General features: G+C 40.1%; 1 protein-coding gene across 1 annotated transcript; it reads left to right on the forward strand.

The window, feature by feature from the left end:
* The first annotated feature begins 2,944 nt into the window (after positions 1 to 2,944).
* Positions 2,945 to 23,970, forward strand: LOC118117705 (vasoactive intestinal polypeptide receptor). The gene is made up of 13 exons (XM_035170184.2): positions 2,945 to 3,198; positions 4,884 to 4,977; positions 6,708 to 6,821; positions 11,726 to 11,832; positions 11,953 to 12,050; positions 13,206 to 13,335; positions 16,328 to 16,481; positions 17,526 to 17,586; positions 19,850 to 19,916; positions 20,007 to 20,098; positions 20,302 to 20,431; positions 20,919 to 20,960; positions 21,506 to 23,970. Exons 1-13 carry the CDS (start codon positions 3,142 to 3,144, stop codon positions 21,695 to 21,697), a joined length of 1,338 nt encoding a protein of 445 aa, XP_035026075.2. The 5' UTR covers positions 2,945 to 3,141; the 3' UTR covers positions 21,698 to 23,970.

The following is a 23,970-nucleotide window of genomic DNA, read 5'->3' on the forward strand; positions in this document are numbered from 1 at the left end:
CTTTCTATATTAATGTGAGATTGCGCATTCATCAACATTGATTTCTCCGAATAATTCATCGATCTTGATGTTTAGTGGAGCGATTTGAGTGCATGCAATTTGATGCAAATAAAAATCTGTATCCAGTGACTTTAAATGTGGTTCCACAAGGGGGGGCCATGGAGGAGGTATGCGATCTCTGAGTGTCATTCTAGTTAGCAGATTTAAGTGTGGACAGCTCAATAAAAGGTAAAGCAGTGTGTTTGCGAGAATGGGCCAAACTGACGTACATCCTGCAAACGTGTCTCTGGCCACGGCTGTCACCAGGCATATAGGAGAGCTGATAGTGTGTGAATGGATGAGCTCATGAAAGTCCAAATGCAAAGGAGCTTTCCATCGCTTCCAAAATTCCATGGGATTTATTCAGCAAACCTCAAAAGCCTAAAACTTTTGCCTTTCATCCCAGAAGGAGGTTACTCCAAAAAAGCTTTCATGACTCTCAATGACTCACCCGCTGATAGCAAAGCAGTAGGGGCATGTGGTGCTGCTGGGGGAGGCAGTGCCCAGAAAACAAAGCGCGATTTAGTGTGTTATAAAGTTACAAGTAAATGACATAACACGATGACTGATGACTGAACAACCATCTGACCACAGACAAACACACACATGCTGCAGGGTTCTTCACTTTGTCTGTTGACTATAATGTTGTACGGTTGAATTATGAGTTTAGCTTTATTGTGAGCCGTATGTGTACTATGCAGCTCTCTGCGTATACACAGTATCTTATCTGCAATTTTTCGTCTGTGGCCGGCTCTATAATATCTGGGAACTGAAGAGAAACATTTTTTTATTATATGTAACTTGACAGTTCATCTACATGTCTATATGGCTCTTTACATGATCTGAGCCCATAAATCAAAAATGTCTTAATAGTCCTAGTGTGTACTTTGTTGGACTGTGGATGATAATTCACTTTTGATAAACCTGATGACCTGATCTACAGTATTTTTGGTGAGAAAGAAGCTTTCATTTTTTCCTTATTCCACACATTTATTTAGGTTTAATTCTCACATGTCTGAAAATCAAGGGACTTTTATAGCTGCATATATAACTGTATATACTGTATATACACACTGCTCCAAAAAATTCATGGAGCACTTTAATCACACATCGGATCTTGATGAACGAATTATTCAAGTTGAAAATCTTTACACATGTTCAGAATAAAATTACGTAACAACGGTCAATGGAAAAACCTAAATCATCAACCCATTGAGGGCTGAATTCAAAACCACACTGAAAATCAAAGTAATTTTAAATCACAGGCTGATGCAACTTATGTGAATTTAAACACGGCAACTCATGTGACTCAGTAGTGTGTATGGCCTCGGCGTGCCTGAATGCACCTCCGACAACGTCTGGGCATGCTCCTGATGAGTCCGCGGATAGTGTCCTGGGGGATCTCCTTCCACACCTGGATCAGGGCATCACTGAGCTCCTGGACAGTCTGTGGCGGTAATTGGTGGCGTCGGATGCACCAATACATATAGTCCCAGAGGTCCTCAATTGGATTTAGGACAGGGGAACGTGAGGGCCAGTCAATGGCATCAATGCCTCCGTCATCCAGGAACTTGCACACACGGTCTGGCCACATGAGGCCGGGCATTGTCCTGCACCAGGAGAATCAGTCAGGAAGGAGGAGAGAGCAACTGTCTGTGGCCACCACGTGTAAAACCATTCCCTTTTTGGGGGGTTGTCTTGCTTTTACATCCATTGCACCTGTTGTCACTTTCATTTGCACCAAAGCAGATGCATTTGATTCACAATCACTTGTGCTTCCTAAATGGACAGATTGATATTCCTGAAGTTTGACTCACTTTGTGTTTTACTGTGATGATTATGTGTTCACTTCATTTTTGTGAGCAGTGTATATAGCTGTGTATATAAATTGCTTTATATATAAGCACTGTATGGAAGAAGTAGCCTACTTGCAGGCCATTTGCTGAAAAAACGTAGCTACCAATACAACAATGTAACAAATATTGAATTACATTACTGCTTTAAAAATCGTATTCAAGTAAATGTACCGAAGTATTATCAGAGATGTATCTTTAAAAAAATGTATAGGAATTTATATATTGTAGTTGTAAAGGACTATTATCTACAGTTTGGTAGTTTATAGCGGTGGTTCTCAAATGGGGGTCTGTAGACCCCGGGGTCCATGAAAAAGTTTACCGATTGATCCATTTATATTAGGCTACTAGGTATAAGGGTATTCTGTGTTGACATAGTAAAAATATTTTTAATACATGTCTTATATCTTTCTAAGACATTTTTCTTATGTTGATCTTTCACAAAGAATTGTAAAAAATATATGCTCTGTGTCAAGTATGTCAAATTATTCCAAGGGACATACATGAGAGGGTCCACTGAATATTTTGTATCTAGTAGGGAGGGGGTCCTTGGCTGAAAAACAACTGGAGAACCTATGGTTCCTCTTGGGGCCAGGCTTCCTCCAAAGTGCCACAAGATAAATCTGGGGGATACTGATATGAATAATTCGATCTGATACACAAATCTGTTTTCATTGATGGACTTAAATCTTTAAGAAACAGTTTGGACATTGAAGTTATTTAGATAAAACCACATTGGAAGTGAAAGTGTTTAAACTCTGAAACCTTAAGCTCTTTTTGTAACCTGAGAACCATCAGTTTAATCTTCAACAATGTATTGTATTAAACCTACCGATCATATTTTTTCTGCAAATTCTTCAATCCGTGAAGCAACTACACGTCATAATGATGATGAAAATGCTTATGCTGATCCCAGGCTGTACACAATGACACAAAGGCATGTATTAGTTTCCCTCTCTCTCTCTTGGCTGCGTGTTTACGCCCTCATCCACTGACGTTCACAGATGATGTTTCATTGGTTATTTGCAAGTTGTTCAAGGTAAAGGCAGAGAGATAGGAGGAGGAGGAGAAGGGTTTCAGGAGCGCAGCAATTCGCTTCACTTCAGTGCGCAAGAACGCACGGAGTCAGTAAAGGGACGCACAGAAACCAGCGGAGGATTATTACTAGATTTTCACCTCTTTTACCAAATAATTTTGTATCTAACATCTAATACGTTTTTACTAACCGAAATAAAATACTTTGGCGGATATGTCGGGAGACGTTTCAAAGGGGATGTTTCTCCTTTTCTCCATGTTTCTGGAGCCCGTGAGTATATTCGATCACTTTGACTTTTTTTCCCCATGACTTCAACTTGTGCTGCTTTTCAGATTCTCTATCGGCTTCTCTCCTAATTTTGGCCATGAAAGGTTAACACATATTATTCTAGTGGTGAGTTTTCTATAAGTGGAAGTTGGTGCGCACGCCGGTGCTCTCCAAACCCAGTTTTGGATGCGCTGCGCACCGGTGGGGAGCTCGATGTCACTGGCCATTATGCAGTAAAATTGTATTTGTATAGTGACAAATCCTAATATACGTTATCTCAAGGCACTTTTCTTAGTGAGGTAGAAACCTTACAACATCACAAAGCAACCCAACAGTTCCCACAATGAGCAAACACATGGGGACTATGGAGAGAAAAACTTCCTTTTAACTGGAAGAACCTCCAGCAGAACCAGTTCCTCGACCGGTAGGGTGAGCAAATAAAAACGGGGAAGAGAGGAGAGAGAGACCATAGGAACATGTGGATGGGCAGGGGGAGCAGAAACCCCAGCCCTCTTTTTCATTTTTTAAAGTTTAAAGTCCCCAACACTTCCTACAGCATCAGCACTGTTTTCTCACATGTTCACACTCTTCTCTCCAGGTTCAGCATCTGTCTTGCGTGTGTCTCCTCAGGCACCACAGACGAAGCCAGCAGCTTCTTAATGACATTTTACACCGAACAGAACATTGTGATTGTTCCTCAGTGACACTCATGTGTTTTATGTCCTTGCTGAAGCCACTAAAGGTGTCCGCTTGTCTCCCAACAGGGACGCCATGGCAACGACCTCCTTTGTCTGTCTCTGTACTCTCTGGTCTCTACTGTCTTTATCCACAAACTGTCTCCTGTAGAGAAGCATGTATGATTCATGCTGGAATTCAATGGGGAGGTCACATCCCTCAGAATAGCAACCTGGCTTTTATATGAGCATTTGCACACACCCATGTTTCCATACCAGCAGTGATAAAATAAATCAAGTGAGGGAAATGATGGGAAGTGTTGTGCGGGGTGAGGAAGGTAAAAGTAATGATAATCATCATGATAATGGAGTGCAGGACGTTTTCTCCTGATACTCCAGCTTGCAACGCTGAAGGCACCACTGATCCATCACTGACAGCATGTTCTGCAGTCACATAGTCCAAAGTATCACAGGACATGCGACATGGCCCGAGGAGTGAGATAAATCATAATTTAAAGGGGGGAGTCACCTTGTGTGGCGAGGAGAGAGGCTGGAGTCATATGGAGTCATTTTCTGGTTTACAATAGCCACATACTACCAGTCTGATTAATGTCCACAGAGAGAGAGACTCATCCACCTAAGTAACAGCAATAAATCTTGTGGTCCTGCAGAGGGTGTCTGTATGCCCTGGTGATAAACCCTCATGGATTCAGCTTCATATGGAACCAATTCATGCCTGAGGATTCCCCACAATTTCAAAATATGCAAATCTACGGAATATGACTGTTGAATCACCGGCAAGAGATTGATTTTGTGTCTGCCATGTGTGCCGGTTGGAGAGATTAATGGTGGCTCCGGCTGGTTCATCTCGGGCGGACTTCAGGGGAGACGATGGCTGCGCTTACCTTCATGTGTGAAGCACTGTTTCAAGCTGTACAACTCTTTTCCTAACAGACAAATGAAGTGTCACCTCAGAGATGCACAGAAAACATGTTTAAAATGTTCTCTCCACAGGTGTTTTCAGTGCAGAATCAGATGTGCGACATGATGAGGGAGATAGACAAAGAGAGAGACGCGTGTGAGGCTCAGATTGAGAACAGAACAACAGGTATGTGGGTTTTGTGTGCATGTGTCTTGGCTGCACATTCTTTCTTGTTGAAATTTGCTAAATTCACCAAAGTGGCACAACAAGCTCTAAAGACAACAGAAGCTGTTCAAACCTCCCCTCTGGCTTCACATTACACTGAGCATGGTTGAACAGTGTTTTTCACCTAAAGCCAGCCACTTGTTGTCACATGTGCTCACGTTTAGTTTCAAAGTGATCACACTTCATCTTCCATTAACACTAAATGCTTTGAAGATGGAACACAGCAGTGGGTGTGCAACAATGAAACAGATTTGTCTTTTCGATTAATTGCAGATGAAATAAAGGTAAGATGACACTGTATTGATCCCACGATCCAACACGCCACAACTTCAGAATGAGGTAGACAGGTGAAGGAAAAAGGCAATAGAATATGTAAAAAATTATATAAAAATACAAAATAAAATAAAAATGCAGAGAATTAGTACATAATATAAACCTTTCACTACAGATGGAAATATTGTTTGTAGAAAAATGTACTTAAAGGTCCAGTGTGTAAGTTTTACGTCTATAGGTGGAAATTGAATATAAAATAATTCTAGTGATGTTTTTACTAGTGTGTTTCATCTAAATTGTACAAATTGTTTTTTTCTTTACCCTAGAATAGGCCTTTTTATTTAATTACTTTATATCTACATCAGGAGCAGGTCTTCTCTACGGAGGCTGCCATGTTTTTTACAGTCGTCCAAACTGGTGAAACTAAACATCTTTTAAGTTTTTATGAAAACTGAAGGCTACCACAGGTTCCACTTAATGTTAAGAAGGGGAGGCTGAGGTAAGGGAGTATTCAGCTGCAACATGCAACTTTACCACTTGATATCACTAGATTCTACACACTTGTCCTTTAAGTAAAGTGCAGTGGTGCAGGATAATTGCAAAAGGTTTTATGCTGTATAAGTGCATTGCTATCAAGAGATATTGAAATAAATATATGTATATATGCATATATAGACTGTTTATAGGCAGGTCAATTATTCAAAAAACTGTGCACAAAAGGACATTTTCATGAAAAAAATTACACATTGCTAAGTGGAGTGTTGCGCACTTACAGCACACATTTATATTCTATAGGGCGATGACTCTACTTTGTTTAGCCTCTATTACCTGCCAGTGTAACGTTAACACTGTCTTTCCGAACTGCAGGTTTCAGGAGACTGTATTTGCTTTCACACAGTAAAAGTCATTAAACACTAATTATTTTTTCATTTAAATATCACGTTGCACGCTATAGATTTAATCAAATGTAAATCCAGGTAAATCCTCCGGGTGATGTTGTATATCTCACTTGGCCAACTGATTTATCATGTTGTTAAACTGTTGCGCAGGTGCTGATTTTCAAGTGCTGTGACCTGATTCTGCATCCAGAGACCAAACACACTATATGTTGAAATGATAATGTGTAACGAAGCACAGGGAGCTGTTTTATTAGTCATGTTGGCTGCGTGTTAACTTTGGTCATCTGCTGTTTGGAACCCAGCCTGGCTGTAACGACAGCTGACCTGAGCTCACACGCTGTGGCTGCCATGGGAACTTCAGTGCTCCACCTTTAATCAGACTGTTGTTTGTCTGTGGACCTGATTAATGTTACAACAGCATCAAACACTTTCTGTCCAAAATCTTGTGTTGAAAGCGTGTTCTCTTCGATTGTATGGTATCTTCATGTTTGACAAATGTTGTTTCGCTCTCTCTGTCAGGTTGCAGTGGGACGTGGGACAAGATCACCTGCTGGCCCAGTGCTGACATCGGAGAGGTGGTTACCATCCCTTGTCCCAAATACCTCTTCTACTTCTCCAGGGATGTCCTTACACGTAAGAATCACATTTGCTAAATAGGCTGTTTGTGTGTGAAAGAACGAAAAGAAGTGACTACTCTGTGTTGGTTTGTGTGATGGTCCGTAATCTCAGAGGTTTGTCAGCCCTTTTGGTAGAAACGTTAAGGTAGATCTTGCAATCATGCAAAGTTAGGGGTCACTGGCACTGAGATTTAGAATTTAATTCACATTATCTCCTCAATGAGGTTTATTGAAATGGTGACACCTGTCTGAGAAAATCTGTGAAGTAATGGTCAGTGCCATCCTTGTAGATAAGAAGGAAAATGAAAAGTAGGAAAGATAAATGGGCTCGCAACTGAACAAACCAATTAGCAAATGCTCTAATCCATGTTTTTATAATGACATGGATCAGCTGACTATGTGTCTCATACTGTGTAAGATAATGACAGAAATTCTGCTCATCTTGATCCTACAATAAAGGGACATTTCACCAAAAAAAAAAATCTAAATTCACTCATTACGTTTGGGGTCCCCAGTTACTTCAATTGTATTGGATTTGGCTGCAACACTGTTTACCACATAAACTCCAAAAATGTTTTGTGGACTCAAACACTTCACCCACCCCTCCATCGGCATAGTGGTGAGTAGATGATGAGTGCATTTTCATTTTTCGGGGAACTATCCCTTTAACCTCTCATTTGTTGTTGTCATCTGCTGTTGAATCTCTATTGGCATCATAATGCTCCATATTTGAGACCAAAAGTAGAAATTATGAAGTACAGATGGCATCTTAACAACTTATTCTCATGATGTCATTGTTGCCCATGATCCCCTGTTGTTTCTATGCTTCCTGACCGCCCATCTCATAATTTAGAGTATCGTAAAACTCAAAACACATGGCACAGCCGAGCCAAAAAAGACAAACTTCTCATCCTGGCATCATCCACCCACAACATATGTTTGTCCTGGTTTTATCTATGAGAAGCCTCACAGGGAAGCAGTACGAATTATGTATCGCTAAGGGAAACCACTCTCTTGAGAATTTACAGGATGAATTAACATGTGTTTGTACAGTACTTCCTGAATTTCCCGTATATCTCCATTTGTCATTAATTACCACGAGTCTCCTCAGTGTAATTATGCTGTAAGAGTTGATGCAGTTTTGTATTTGTATTTAGAGAACACTGACTCAGGGACATGGTCCTTTCAAGGAACACTCATCAGTTTTTAAAAATATTTACAACCAATTAAATAGCTACTGTATGTGCACTGTACTGTATGTGTGCCAGTGATATTGATGAATCCATAGAGCATTACAACAACTGTACAGTTCCCTTGGTATTTTAGCATCTTTAGCTCATTGTTTTGGTTCACTGATCTCATAGCATAGTTTTTTACTACCAAAAAAAGGCATTGTTTTTGTTCTGATATAGTCACTGTACGTTACAGGGTCAGGCCCAATCAGCAACAGCAAAGTGACTTGCTTGTGAAGATATTGCAGCATTTAACATCTATATAGTTCCCTCAGGTGGTGAAGACCTAAACAAATCTAAAATAAAAAAATGTTGGGCTTACCTGCATCCTATGGACAGAAACAACAGGTCCAAATGAATGCTAAACAAATTCACCATATCACATTTTCATGTAATAATATGTTGTTGTTGCATTTACAATGCTGCTGTTTTTTTATATGGTCAAAACCTGTGTTTATATCTCCTGTATATGTGTCAGTCATAGTGACAAAACCTACAGAGAATTGCATCAACTCTGCATTTTCTATCAGCTCTAAAGAGCTGTTTAGCTTTTTAGCATTGTTTTGAGTTTATGGCCCACAAACTGTAATTGCTCTCATGAACATGGTTTAAGGGAGGAGGTGGCAGCTGTTTTCAGTAAGTACCTTACTGAAACCTGTACCTAATACAGACAAGGTTGGTGATAAGCTACTGCAGTGCTGCAGCATTTGGTGGCTAAAGAGCCATATTTTGTGTCAGTACAGGTAGATGTTAAAAAACGACTAAAACGAAAGTGAATATTGGTGCAGATTCATAAAGATATCTGAAAAAAACCCTTCAAACTAGAATGGACAGGGGTGAAAACATAACCTCCTTGTCGGTGGTAATGTTAATGTAATGCTAATGTTGCTTTGCGTTGGATGTGTTAATATTTGTATAAAAACATGTTCCCAAAATCAGATACCCACAGCCTTATCTGTACTATGAACAAGTGTAAGGTCAACAGATTCCAGCTGTTAGTGACTGCAGTGCTTTTACATTGAACCTGCCTGAGGTGGCTCTCTCCCCATGTACACTAACCAGTATTTCCCCCCAATCGTATTTAGGGCATAGGAAGGAACTCGAACCAAAGACTTACTATCAGTAAGCAACGCTCTATGTGGAGAAAGACGTTTTTTGGGGGGGGAGCAGTGATGTGACCCAGATGGGAGATGGTGTGACCTGAGAGAGGAATGCTCTCCTGGGAAAAGAGAGAGACAGATGTGGAATTGCCAGATTTGTGGGGTTGAAGGCAGAAGTATATTTTGCAGACATGTCAGAGGTTCACAGGATCAACAGGCCTTTGCTGTTCAAGGGACCAGAATGACGTGCAGAGGCCTTACAAGAAAGACGGGGGGGATTGTAAGTGACCTCTGCTCCACTGATGTGCATGATGTAAATTATGCAGTAAATCAGCGAATCAGTGCAGGTCTCTGCTGGTTAAACCTGATCCGCTCTTAGGTCATGTAGCAAGGACTTAATTAGGGGTTGATAAACAGTCAGATTATTTGCATTGTAAATTATTGTTGGAGACAGGTAAGAGCCTTTCATCTCCAAGTGTGAGCATGTCAGGGACCAAGTGAAACAGCCTTGTTTGTGTACTAGTGTCCTGTTTTCAGGTTTCAGAACATTGAGAAGGGAAGCATTTTAGAGAATCATGTATAGTTTTCAAGAAGTTGCCCTTCTTGTGAATTTAACAGTTGTGAAAGAGATTATTGACACATCTCGAGCCATTGATTTCACACAACAACAAAAAAAACAAGGAACAGAAACATGGCGCCAGAGATTCAGGGGCCAAGTCATAAATTTTGTTGAGATAGAGTTTGCCATTTTCATGAACTCCTAGTGGGTCTTACGCAAACATACAGTCATTCATCTCTTTTAATAAGACGAGCAACTCACCCTCTCTTCAGGCTCAGTGTGACTCAGTCTCTGTCTCAGTGGCTTCACCTTCATGCCACAATATTAAGCTGAGCTCAAGCTGTTCATGGCAAGCTAATATGAATCTTCCTCCGAGTTATAATTAGGAAGGATAAAGCATTTGACTGTTTAACATTGACAGAAAAGCACATATATAAAAATCCTGGAAATCAAACCGATGATGGGGTGATTAACTTGTTTGAGTTCTCCTGGTTGTCGTGCATTACTCTGAAAATCCTTGCTGTCATGTTTTGGGGGATGATGAAAGCATTCTTCTGGCAATCCCTCAAACAAGCCAAATCCAGTGGTGGCATGGACTGAAACAACAGGGGCTTATCATCGCCTTTGTGTCTTGTCATGTTGTTTGAGGAGGCTAAGCCTTCGTCTTCTCTGCAATACGCCACTCAGGTATTTGTGAGCTGACCGTATTTTAATGCCAAATACATTCTAAGACTTTGGATTGTTGGTCATTTCCCAACACGGTCTTGATTTGATAGTGGCTTGTGCAGCGATATGGTTGGGAAATGTGAGGAATGTTCTACATTTAGATTTCCACACTTGCATTTAGCACGCGGATTAAATTGTCGCCAACACACACAGCTTATTTTCTTATATTTACAGGATAGGAAATGGAGAAATGCAACAAATAAATGTTACACAATAAGAGACTTAGCTAAATCACAGAGACGTCTTATTAATGATTAGTGCCTCATCTGAATAGTGAGGCATTTACTTGTTGAATTTTCAGTATAAAAGTCTGATAACTCCTGACAACTCTTCTGCAACACATCTTTGTCTGCAACATGATCTAAATATGAAAAACAATGGATTTCATTTAGATCATGTTTATACCCATGAAGTACTTGTTTGTACTCAAGTCAATTTCTCATTTATTTATTTTTTTATAATTTCATTGTGTGATAGATGTCTGATTCTGATATTGATGTAGTGCTGCACATAGATGCGGTCATTAAAACTAACGAGGAGGTCCTAATACATCTCAGTTGTTTTCACTGAATTAGCTTTGAATAAAATTTGTATCTGTGTCCTTGTTTTTAAGTGATACAGACATTAAACAATCCCAAGATTACAATTTTCCTTTTTTGTCTCATTTACTCTGATGCAGCTGTATATAAATAATTTAAGGAAGGGAGTATGGGGTTAGGATTGAACCCGAACCCTAACCCTTCATTCACTTTTTTCTCTCTCACTCAACTCTGCTCTGTTCTATTTTGTTCTACTTTCACTACCAGCCAGCAAAAGGGCATGGGCAGGCCAGTGTAAAAATATCTCTCTGCTCCACTGTTGGCCTCCTGGTGTGTGTGTGCAACCTGGCAGTCTTCTTAAGAAACATATAGAGGCAAATACACATGGGAACAGTCCTGGCATCTCTGAGCCAGTGGGGCGTACTGATCCCCTTCACTCTTTCCTTCTACTTCCTTTTTGTATATGAGAGTATTCCACTGAGACACATGCATCTCAGAGTGACATAATTAATTGTGAGCATTGTTTTTGCCTTGCAGGTCACACACAAACACACTCTCTTACACACACACACACACACACACACACACACACACACACACACACACACACACACACACACACACACACACACACACACACACACACACACACACAGTAATACATTACACATTTATTTGGAACACACTGAAGCTGCCACAGCTTCAGCTTAATTGTATTCTATAAGAGTAATGTTGAGTATTCCCTCTGCCCCTCTGCTCATTAGGTAACCTGTCAAAGACCTGCACTGAGGACGGCTGGACCCCGATCAGCATGGACTCCTACATAATGGACTGCGGATACAATCCCAACAGCACCATTGATGATAATACGGTCAGTATGGCAACCAGTTTAAACCCCCACAATGGCCCCATGTTCCTATGGTTGTGTGGTCGACAAGTTAATTGTCACTCCAGATGATTTGTTTTCAATTTGTGTAACTTTTCTTTGCAGGGACACTTCTTCACCGCCATCAAAGTGGGTTACACCATTGGCCACAGCGTGTCGCTCATCTCTCTCACGGTTGCCATCGTCATACTGTGTCTCTTTCGGTAAGTAGATCCATCAATCTTCCCCTAATGTCCCCGCATGAAGGCAATCAAACACCTTTTTTCCATCATTTACAACAATAAAATTCCGGTTTCACACCGTACTTCCTGCATTTTATAGAAGTTTTACTGTGTTTTTCACACAGTAATGTGACTGACAAAAAGAAATTGTTGTTCAAATTTGACACGATCTGCTGCTGCAGCATCTCTCAAGCAAAGTGGTCGAGTGCAAGTGGCCATAAAGTCCATGCACTTAAGACGAGCTGCTGTTGTTCACAGCGTGTTCCCATCAGTCCTATATGGTTGCAGAGAGAAAATATGTGTTCATGTTGGCATGGAACAGCACGCATCATTAGAATAGGTTTATGAGGTTGGTGTGTAGCTTCTATTAAAGGCCCCACTCTTCATTTGGGTGTGTTTGCTTTCGGACTGTTTGTGTGTTATGGGCTAAACAACAGGGGATGTGTTTACTCCTCGGCCTTAAGAAATGCCAATGGTTTGGACATGTGAGCAGAGACACAGGATGTGAACAGCGTTTGACTGTTTATGTTCAGCTGCAGCCGCGGTGTTCAGGCAGCTGGCCGATGTTGTGTGTCATCGCGCCCGTTTCTTCTGGGCCAATTCTCCTGATGGGTTTACACAATTCACCCTCCAATCATAAGCTCACCGGGAAGGCATTTGTTGGAAAGCATCCAGCAGAGAAAATTTAGATTAGTGACATTTTTCTCAGAGAAAAACGCCTGATTTGTCCATGTTTACTTCTGTTCTGATGTCAAGTCATGAGTTTTTCACTTTTTTTCTGCCTGATAAATATATGTTTCAACTGGAAGATGAATTCCATATGAAGTATGAAACAGATACAGATGACTTGACATTTAGAAAACAGCATGGTTCAGCACAGTAGGAGCCCATCACAGGGTATGAGTCATGTACAGTAAGTGTTTATAATGGCTACACTGTTCACTACATATAATGGTGGAGGAAGAGCTGAAAGCTTTTACTTAAGTGAAAGTACAAATATATGGACAAATGGACAATGTACTCAAAGTCCAGTTAAATCACATTAACTTTTCAACTTGCGTTAAAGTAAGTACTTGCTTTTAAATAGACTTGAAGTTTTAAAAGTAGACTTAATTTGTCTGGTTTATTTCTTTACAGGAAGCTGCACTGCACGAGAAACTGCATCCACATGCATCTCTTTGTGTCTTTCATACTGAAGGCCGTAGCGGTGTTCATCAAGGACGTGGTTCTGTACGATGTTGGCGAGACAGAAAACTGCCAATCATCTGTGAGAGCGCTCTACACTCCCCCCACACCCCTCTCTCTCCGTGCTGTTGAACACTCCTGCCTCATTCGCCAATATGTCGGTTTTATTAGCAAAGCCGCACAGTTTATCGATTTTCTTCCCTGTATAATCAAAGGTCCTGCTCCACGTAGATCAAGTTAACTCCTCAATTGAAAGCAAGCAGCACTGAAGTTTTTGTACTGCATCTATTTAATTACTCACGCACGCAGACTTTACTGACTTTAAATCTTTGTCTCAGAGTTTACTTAACCTGCGAGAGCTCAAGTGCTCCTGGGTGTAGCACTGTTTGCTGAGTGGCGTCCACTCCTTATGTGCCATTTCCCCATTCATGTGTCCAGCAGGATGTTGTGAGAGTTCCTGTTTGCCGAACATAAACCTGAACAACAGACAGCTTTGTCAATAAATCACATTAAGAGTTTTGATCAACGTGTCTCGAGCCACATGATCGTTAAAGTATCGTAAGTGCTGTATGTGAGATAAGGAGCCAGATAAACTCCAGGATCTAGTTCCACTTTCATGAGGCTTTTTTTATTTTATTTGATTGATCAGGTCACCAGCGTCACTGGTGTAGGCTCAAATCTCGCTCCAGCTGAATCTACTGTTTTATCACAAGAGAGGATTAGATCAGCAGACTGTAAATCACCTGCTTCACTGTCTCTAACCGATCGTTAATGGCTTAATTCAGATATTTCCTCTTCAGGGTACACAGATTGTCCTAACACAGCTGCTCACTCTCTCAACTCTTAATTTAGTGAAGACGGAATTTTTTTTGTAGAAAGCAACACATGACAGGGTAACAGAGATGATGTCAAACTGGAAAAACCTAATTTAAAATATCATTTGGAAGAATGCAAATTCCTAAAACTCCTGCAAAGAACAAAACCTTTATAAACAACCTTGGAACTAAAAAGCACAATGTTTGTTTTGTTTCTGCAATGCTTAATGAGCAGAATTACAAAACTTTATTTTGAAAAGTTGTGAACGTGCAGGTTTAAAGATTGTGTGAATTGCTTAACAGACTTATGAAATAACCGACATTCTATGTATGTAAAAATAACCAGTTCGGTAAATCATTACAACGTGTGTGTATCAAAGCCACATACGTGAATAGTAATTAAGCAAATTCAGTTTCATATTGTGAAAAACATTGACTATAAAATCTTCACATGCAGATTAACCATGTGGGATCAACACAAACTGTTCTCACTTCACTCTGCACCATAGAAAAGGTGACATTATATTGTGGAACTGTTTGAAGAGGACTCACTAAGGAATAACTAGCAGGTTTACAACGGGCACTGCACTAGTTCAGGATCAAACAAGGCAGACATTTTTAGAATGCAGAGATTACAACAAAAACATTGGGCCAGTGATGGAAGAAATCAAGTTACACTAATACAAGTAACATGTGTTTCCATGCTGGTAAAACTGTGGTTTTCATTATATCGCAAAGATTTCAGCTCTAATGACAAAGATCAATAGGCTCAATATTATACTGAATTACCTTAGAATATGAAGCACATCTGAGGAGGACGTTCAGTTTTTTGGTTGGGGTTTCCATTTAGCTTTTTATTGGCAATCAGAGGTTTTGCAACAGACTATTACAAATGTTTTACTTCATGCCTGTTTTTTACAGATATACATCATAAAAAACAAGGTTACATTTTTCATTGGCTTTCATTTCTGATACCAACTTTACTATAACCAACACAAAGTAAAACACAACTGGGACTAAGAGTAGAATTCATGTTGTGCACTCATCTGTCATGTAAAGTCTTGTCTGTGGAGAAAGTCAATCCACCTCGACAATACACTGGTACATTTATCTTGGTGCAATCTCAGAGAATATGGTTTCACTTCTTTAAGAAGAAAATGCAAAGAAACCTTCAGCAGGGAGAGACTGCATCAAGTGACAGGGACCAGTGAAAGAGAGGATGCATGACTACAAAGATGTGCCAGGACACTGATTTCCATTTTAATGTTAAATCGGAAGCTGTAACCAGGAGATGGCTAACTTATCCTACAATTATTTGCAGCAACAAACCAAATAAATGTATGCCACAACATGTTGAACCACATCCAGAGCATAATTTTCCTAATACAAATAGAAAGTTAAGTTCATAAGCAGTAAAAGATATCCCTGCGAAGATATTCACGACACTGAATTTTTACCTCTACCATTGTTCAGTGGTTTCTGTGAGCTGTGGCTCAGTAGATAGAACGAGTCATCCACTGAGGTCAGTGGTTCGATCCCACTCTCCCCCATTCAGCGTGCCCTTGGGCAAGATACTGAACCCCAAATTGCCCCTGATAGCTGTGCCGGCAGTGTATGAGTGATGTGTGATAAAGAAAGTGCTGGACGTAGATGCACTGTATGAATGTCTGTGTGAATGGGTGATTGATAGAACTATACTGTAAAGAGCTTTTAGTGGTCGTCAAGACTAGAAAAGCACAATATAAATGCAGACTATTTAAATAGTGTCACATACTGCAGACCTATTGAGTAACATTTGCAGAGCAGGTATTGCGACGGCATCTGTTACGCCCCCTGAGCCACAAACATCAGTATCTTCCCATGTGTGGCACTTGAGATTGAAACCATCAATATGAATCTGAAATACACTTTGATTGCAGATTTAATCAGTCTAGAAGTCCATTTGCATTATCAGATTCAGCACAATCATAACCCATGTAGAATTTTCTCTACTCACAGTAGATTATGTTCATATTCATTGTAATAATGACGTCTCCTCACTGCTGCGTTTGATTAGTGACTTGCCAAGTCTAACAGAATAATTTTATTTTTAAGTCTGACATCAATACTTATTTCAGAGTAATTTACTAAAACCGTTCTCCATGTAGCCTCGTCTGCCGGCAACGAATTTGTCTTCATCATCTGACTTGTGATAGAATTTAATTTGTGTACATTCACTGGTAAAGCAATGAGCCACTAACACAATGGTCTGTTTTTTAGGTGGGCTGCAAGGCAGTGGTGGTCTTCTTCCAGTATGGCATCATGGCGAGTTACTTCTGGCTGCTGGTGGAGGGCCTCTACCTCCACACCCTGTTAGCCGTCTCCTTCTTCTCCGAGAGGAAGTACTTCTGGTGGTACATCCTGGTCGGATGGGGTACGTGCTGGCTACCATGCCATATGTCTATGAATAGTGATGGCACGCACAAGCTCATTTTCAAGGACATTCGATCCAGCCATTTGCCTGGAGTGGGAACCAGAGATCGTCAAATGCAATCATCGGGCAACCTGAAAGTCTGTTGTGTCTCTACTACAACAGCCACAACATACGTGATCATATGTTAATGGAAGTGAGGTTTAATAAATGCTGTAGCTATGGGGGGAAATGCTGTGCCTTTCCATCTGCATATGAATGAGTCCTGCTGCCAGCTTTAGATGAGCAGCAGCAGGCAGTTGCCACTCTGCTCTTGTTATAATTCAGTCCTGCTATGCTTCTGCTGCTTATAGCTCATTTAAATAATTTCTGAATTTATGGCAGACACATTGTCTCAATAAAACAGATCAAACAATGTGGATTTGAACTTCTACTATCAGTCTAATGGTTGCTGAGGCAGCAAGGATGCTCCTTTGAGCTCTTGGTCCACTCACTACACCTCTGGCTTTTTGTAAGGGTTCACCATAACGTGCATGTATTAATACAGAAGAATTGGCTGAGCTCTTTAGTGCATTCATCTCGTGACACTATTTCTGTCCAACACTTTCATCTTTCAAATACTTAATTTGGCCTCTTGTCCTAAAATTCCACTGCTGCTTGGCTTTGAAATGAACATTCAGCAACCTCTCCCCAATTTTCTCTCCCCTTTTTTTTCCCATCGCACCAATAAAGTGACTATAAATAGGCCTGAGATGCTGCGTCTGACGGCAGGAAAGTGGAAACAAGCGTGCAGCTTCCCTGCAGATACCCCCCATGAGCCAATATTGGCACAGAGCAAATATGTTGTTCCAGTTAAAAATGATGAGCGTATCCAAAATGCAATTTCACTTTAAAGCAATAAAATCATCCAAAAGATTAACAGTGCACACACCACTCAATGTCATATTTGGTAATGTTTGTTTGAACACAGTGGACATAATTGACATTTTCTCATTGAGATTATTTTAATGTTGATTTAATTTACAAATTGTCTTGTCTTGTTTATAGGGGCTCCAACTATCTTTATCTCGGCGTGGGTGATTACCAAGGCATATTTAAACGATCCTGGGTGAGTTACTCCTTTGTCTGGACTTTAATCTTGTTGATAAAAGGGATATCACCAGCCTTCCCTTTAGATTAAATGGGTTCATTTCAAAGCTTTTCACTGGCAGGAAGGCAAATGACTGCAAATGGTGACTTCTTTGTTAAACTATTGATGAGCAGCACACAAATAAATGAGTGTTTCATGGTAAAGCCAAAATGCAGTTACACCATATTTGTTTCAAATTATTTGAGGCCAAACTTTTTTTAAATGTGTTTTACTATATATAAATGATTACCTTCACCAAGGAGGTTATGTTCTCAAAAACTACTGAACTGATTTCCATGAAATTTTGTGGATGGGTGGGACATTTCTTAAACATGGCGAGATTGGCCGTTCGCCTTGGCGGAGATTTGCATTCTCCGAGAGCCCTTCTAGTTACAGTATGTGTAATTTCCACTGGCTTTATAGTCACGCCAGAACCTACAAGACAGTTAAACATTTGTGTCATTTCATCATGTCATTCAATGTGGTTAAGCCGCTTTTGAATCTCATATTTCAATTCATTTATTTGACTAGCTGGTTAGTTCACAAACAACAGAAGCGAAATTATTTTGTTTGTAGATGCGGTTTAAATACTCCAAAGGCAGAGGCGTAGTGATGTTTGTTTAAGTAGCGGAGCACACCTACAAGGCACATGTATGCAGGTGCATAATGTTATTACTGCTACAGCAGAAAAAGAAAGGTCTGAGCAATCCTCATTGGATTGGACTGCATGAACCACATTGTTCAGTTTGTGTCTTTAGGGTGAACAAGCTTTTGCCTTAGTGTGTTGCTAAAGACAGAACACAGACACAAATAGAACAATGTGGTTTACTCTAAAAAGTTTGTTATAACAAGATATTTTCACCTTATTAAGCCACACAAGAAACTTTATTATTATGTAACAAGAATATTTTCTTGTAATAACAAAAATGTGTCTTGTTATAACACAAACAATTTAACTTTATTATGCGATAACTTCCTATATTGTTATATGATCTAACATGTGCAGAGAAGAGATACATTAATGAACATGGCTCTTTTTCATGTTCTGAAGATTCTGCTCTTATTGAACATGGTGGGTGATGTGTATATACGTATATACTGTCTATAATAAGAAGCCAGTCCTCTTACTAGTAATACTGAGAGGTCTGACTCTCTGGAGGCAGCATCATTTGTCAGTGGTCGGGAACAGACGGGCCCATGGATACAGTTAATCTACACCAGCTCAGCTTTATCCAGGCTGGGTATAATATATATTATATAAGATATATGATATAATATGATATATATCTATGCATCAGAGCACGCAATTTCTCTATATTTGTTCAACATCTTGGGGATCTAGTTTCCATGTTAAGATTGTGTTCTTGTTCAATGTATCCTTGGAGACTGTGCTGCTCCAGCTGATCATTGAGAAATGATGATACCCCCAGAGGGTTGCACTCATCCCGGTACAGCCCCGGGTTGGACTGCGAAAGAAATTAAGCCCAGGATTTATCCGCATGCACGTGGGAAGGGTACATGGGTCAGGTTGGTGAAACAAGTCCAGTCCTGGCTCACACACGCACACTGAATACGCTCTCATGTGCACCTAAATGACCGGGGCCATTAAAAATACAGAGATGGTAGAAGGGAGAAGATTAGAGAATGTTTTTATTGGTTGTTTGTTATGACACAGGAGACATATCTTCAAGCAGCTAAAAATATATATATGCAGCCGAATAAGGACTTCCATAACAATTCTATTTCCTTACTTGGAGAAAGAAAGATTATTGTTCTGGTGGGCTCCATCAGCACTACACCTATGTAACAAGCTCTTTTTTCTCTTATAAAGCTTTGTAAGGATAAATGTGTTTTAAATGTATACAATAATGGTAGTTAAACTTTAAATTTTTTTAGGAGAAATAATTTATCCTAACTTTCTTGGTTGGAATCGCAGTTTGTCTGGGGGTCTTTTTGTGTGGAGTTTGCATGTTCTTCACATGTCTAGGTTTTCCCCTGGTACTCTGGCTTCGTCCCACAGTCGAAAGACATGCAGATTGAGATAAGATTAACTGGAGAATCTCAGTGTGAATGGTTGTGTGTCTCTGTATGCTGACCCGGCAATGGGCTGGCAAAATGTTCAGGGTGTACCCTGCCTTTTGCCCAATGTGGGCTAGGATTGACTCCAGCTCCACTTCAGCAGTATAGATAATGGTTGGATGGATAGAAACATTCATTCTGACTTTCTTTTCTCCACTGACAGATGCTGGGAGACGATCGATGACAGTCCATGGTGGATCATCAAAACACCTATCTTAGTCACCATACTTGTGAGACTCTGCACCTTTTCATAAGTAACATGTTACATGCAACTCTCTGTAATGCAATCGCATTAATTAATTAATTAATTGTCTTGGCAGGGGAACTTTTTCCTCTTCATTTGTATAATCCGGATTCTGCGACAGAAGATGAATTGCCCCGACATCGGAAGAAAGGAATCCAACCAGTACTCGTAGGTGTTCACTGTCAAATGTCAACCTCTCTATTGGAGCATGGGATACAGTAGAGTTAGAGTATAGATTTTTGAATATTTGTGTCTGCCCTTATGTTACCATTGGTGAGCTATAATAGTCTATACATTAATACTCTAGCCTCGAATGGATGGGAGATTTAAGAAGTGTCTTGTCTTGTCTTTCTTCTTTTTCTATTTTTTAGGAGACTGGCTAAATCCACACTGTTGTTGATTCCTCTCTTTGGGATCAACTACATCCTTTTTGCCTTCATTCCAGACCACATCCACCCTCAAGTCAGGATGGTATTCGATCTCATTCTAGGCTCCTTTCAGGTAACATTGCATGACAGCACACAAGGTGTTCAGCAGCCCCTTATCAAGTACGGCCCCAGATAGGAAGAAAAACTGAAAGTTGAGTAAAGTTCAGTAATGAAATTGGGTCATCTGATTGAGTAAACAAATGGTTTGCGTAGCTGACGTGTTTAATTTTGTACAGTTGAATAATGAGGTTGATGATTTACCGAGTATTAAATTGATTGTAAACGCTGAGAGCCAAGTGAGAATGTGGAAACCTAGCAATGGAAAGTATTCCTAATTTATAACTGTTGCAGCTCAGAATGAAATCTCCCGGGAAAACTTCCCAGAGATTTAAATGATGAAGCTCCGGCCTGAGCCTAAAGCTGGTCATGATCTAACAGTCATTATTCATGCACAAACATTTTGAGTGTTTTCCCAGCTGTATCACTATCATGCTGGTATTTACTTTCAACTGCACAGTTCTTATCAGACAGTGCATATTATCTGCTTCTCTCTTCAACAGGGGTTTGTCGTTGCAGTTCTGTACTGCTTTTTGAACGGAGAGGTGAGTAAACACAAACGTACAAACGCTAAATGTCCTTTTACCTCCCCACTCTATCATACCCGCTTTAAGGTTCAGTGTGTAAGATTCAGGTTAAAGGGATCGATTGGCAGACATTGAATATAAAATAATCCTAGTGATGTTTTCACTTGTGTGAAAGGCAATTTCCTGTATATGTAAATATACTTGGCAATAAAAAGAATTCTGATTCTGATTCTGATTCTGATTCATCTAAATTGTACGAATTGTTGTTTTCTTTACCCAAGAATGGGTCCTTTATATTTAAATACGTTATATTTACATCGGAAGCGGGTCGTCTCTACGGAGGCCGCCATGTTTTTTTTACAGTAGTCCAGACTGGAAAAACTAAACATCTTTTGAGTTTTTATGACAATTGAAGGCAACCGCAGGTTCTCATTCATGTTCGGAAGGGGAGGGTGAGGGGTATTCAGCTGCAACATGCAACTTCACCACTAAATTCTACACACTCAACCTTTAACTCTTCATCCTGTTTGCCTACCTCTTCCTCGTCTCTCTCTCCTCTGCAGGTGCAGTCGGAGATTAAGCGAAAGTGGCGCAGATGGATGCTGCAGAGGTTCCTGGGCGCTGACACCAAGTACCAGCAGCCCTCCATAGGCAGCAACGGAAACAACTTCAGCACCCAGATCACCATGTTGACCAAATGCAGCCCCTCCACTCGCCGGGCATCCGCATGTCAGGAGCAACTGTCAACCATCTGAAACTCTCGGTTTATTATACTCCCTCTTTCTCTCTCTCTGTTTCTTTCATCATGTACTGAATGTGTGGCTCACTGATGCAATGCAGTTGATATTGGTTGCTGAAAGTCAATATGACATTTTAGTGCTGAAGCTAATATTTGTTCATTGTAATTTGATCCATTGCCTGTCAGGGAAAACAGAGGCAAGTGCTCAGTGTTTTTCTCCCTCGAGCAGAAAGACGACCTGAACCAGCATCCACGCTCCACGTGCTCAATGAACGGGATAAAAAAAAAATTATCTTAACGTGGAGAAATAACAGCAAGAAAAACAGGGACACTCATTTTCACAAACAGTGTGGAGTTTAGGGAGCTTTACGCATTGCTCTGGCAGGTAATTTGATCTCTACATAAAGGTCATCGTCACACTGATGTACCGCTGCGTTGAGGTCAAATGATGAGTCACCCTCTGCTGACTATTGACAAGTTGTTGAAAACCAATTGTCACAATAACATGAACTAAGAGGGGAGGGGGGGAAAAAAGATCCTCATGATCATGATGTGAGTTAAAAGGAGGTGGGATTCCCGACCTGCATTTTCCATCTGATGTTAGGCAATAGATGGAGCCAGAGACGAGCTGCGTCCTTTAAGAAACATGTTTATGAAAATGTGTTTGTTACACAAGAGGACTCCGAGCACTTAACTTAATGGTCCAAGTTGCCTTGGGGAGCGATGGTAATGACAGTGTCAGGCTGTCATAAAGAGTAGATACGGAGGAGGGATCTATAGCACAACCAGCACACAGGACGCTCCCTGTCCTGTGTATGACAGTTTTACACAGGACATACACTCTGATCTGAGTTACTGCCGGATAACATTCCTGAGGAGGGACTGTAGCTCCTGCTTGTGAAATTTATCTCAGTTTACCCGAGGCTTTTAGTTTTCTTCTGAGCGCTCGGTCGCTTAACAGACATTGTTTTTTACTGGTTCTGACACTAATGGACCAGATGTGTTTGATTATTCTTTCACAATGCACCACGTTAGGAATTAATATGTGGCAACAACAATTAACAAGTGCAAGAGCTATTCATTTACTTGGAATGATTTTAGTATCCTGTTCTATTCTATTTTAGTCTAGTCTGTACTGGTCTAGTCTTTTTGGTTCTATTCTATTCTGTTCTAGTCTGTTCTTTGCTATTCTATTCTACTCTAGTCTACTCTGTTTTAGTCTGTTCTGTTCTAGTCTGTTCAATTCTATTTTAATGTATTCTAGTCTATTCTATTCTGTTCCAGTCTAGTCCATTCTATTCAGTCTAGTCTAATCTGCTCTGTTTTTAAAGGTTAAATACATACAGTATGTAGTATTGCTTTATTTTTAGTAACTTTAACTACATACAGTATGTTGTATTGTATTATTTTTTGTCATTCCAGCACTGTTACATCATTGATGTCCTGCTCAGTTGGTTGCTACATTACTTTAGTCGAAACTGAATTATCTCAACAACCGTTGTGTAGTTTGCCCAGAAATGTTTGTTCAGACGTTGATGATTCAGAGGAGATGAATCCTAATGACTTGGTGATTCCCCTGACTTAATTCCCCCTGAAGTTCATGAGTTCATTTGTGGTTTTAAGTGAAACATCTCAAACATCTACTGGATGGATCACATTAAATATTTTGTTACAAACTTGGATTAATTGTCATAACTATGGTTATGATTAATGTTTTTATTTAGCACCATCAGGTGAATTTTGATCTTTTGTTCACTCTCAAATCTAAAGACATTCCCATCAGCCTCAGCCCTACTTTATGCTAATTAACATGCTAACATGCATGGTGGTGAACAGGGTGGACATAGGCTATCATAACACATACCACTTTATACACAGGCCTACATTTGAAGCCACATAATCGGATTAGACAATTTTCACGTTCAAGTAGCGATAGTGTTCAACGTTTAATTGAGTTCCCACCTTGTTCTTGTCGTACCGTGCATGTGTGTTGAACTGAAACTGAAATGAAACTAACTGAAAGTACCTCAGACTTAATGTCACACACAGCTTTTGTATATGAGACTGTAGATGGGCCTCATGAGTTGGTTTATAATTTCTTTTATGTTGATGACTTGTAGCGCTCAGGTGTCAACTGGAAATCAATGTTTACATTTAAACATGTGAGTTTCTCCCTCATTGCTATTGTTATAATGTCAGTAAAGTTGATGAAGTGTCTCTTATTTGTCAAGTTGTACATGTTGTGTACATATTGTGTACTGTACAGTGGAATCAGCTGTAAATATGTTA

Source organism: Hippoglossus stenolepis, chromosome 11, assembly GCF_022539355.2.
Source record: "Hippoglossus stenolepis isolate QCI-W04-F060 chromosome 11, HSTE1.2, whole genome shotgun sequence".
Lineage (NCBI taxonomy): Eukaryota > Metazoa > Chordata > Actinopteri > Pleuronectiformes > Pleuronectidae > Hippoglossus > Hippoglossus stenolepis.

What these genes read in the sequence shown, in the direction of transcription:
- LOC118117705 (XM_035170184.2), top strand. Translation starts at nt 3,142, where the DNA reads ATGTCGGGAGACGTTTCAAAGGGGATGTTTCTCCTTTTCTCCATGTTT. An exon ending in GTACATCCTGGTCGGATGGG is followed by an intron (nt 16,482 to 17,525) that starts GTACGTGCTGGC and finishes TCTTGTTTATAG; the next exon opens with GGGCTCCAACTATCTTTATC. An exon ending in ACTGCTTTTTGAACGGAGAG is followed by an intron (nt 20,961 to 21,505) that starts GTGAGTAAACAC and finishes TCTCCTCTGCAG; the next exon opens with GTGCAGTCGGAGATTAAGCG.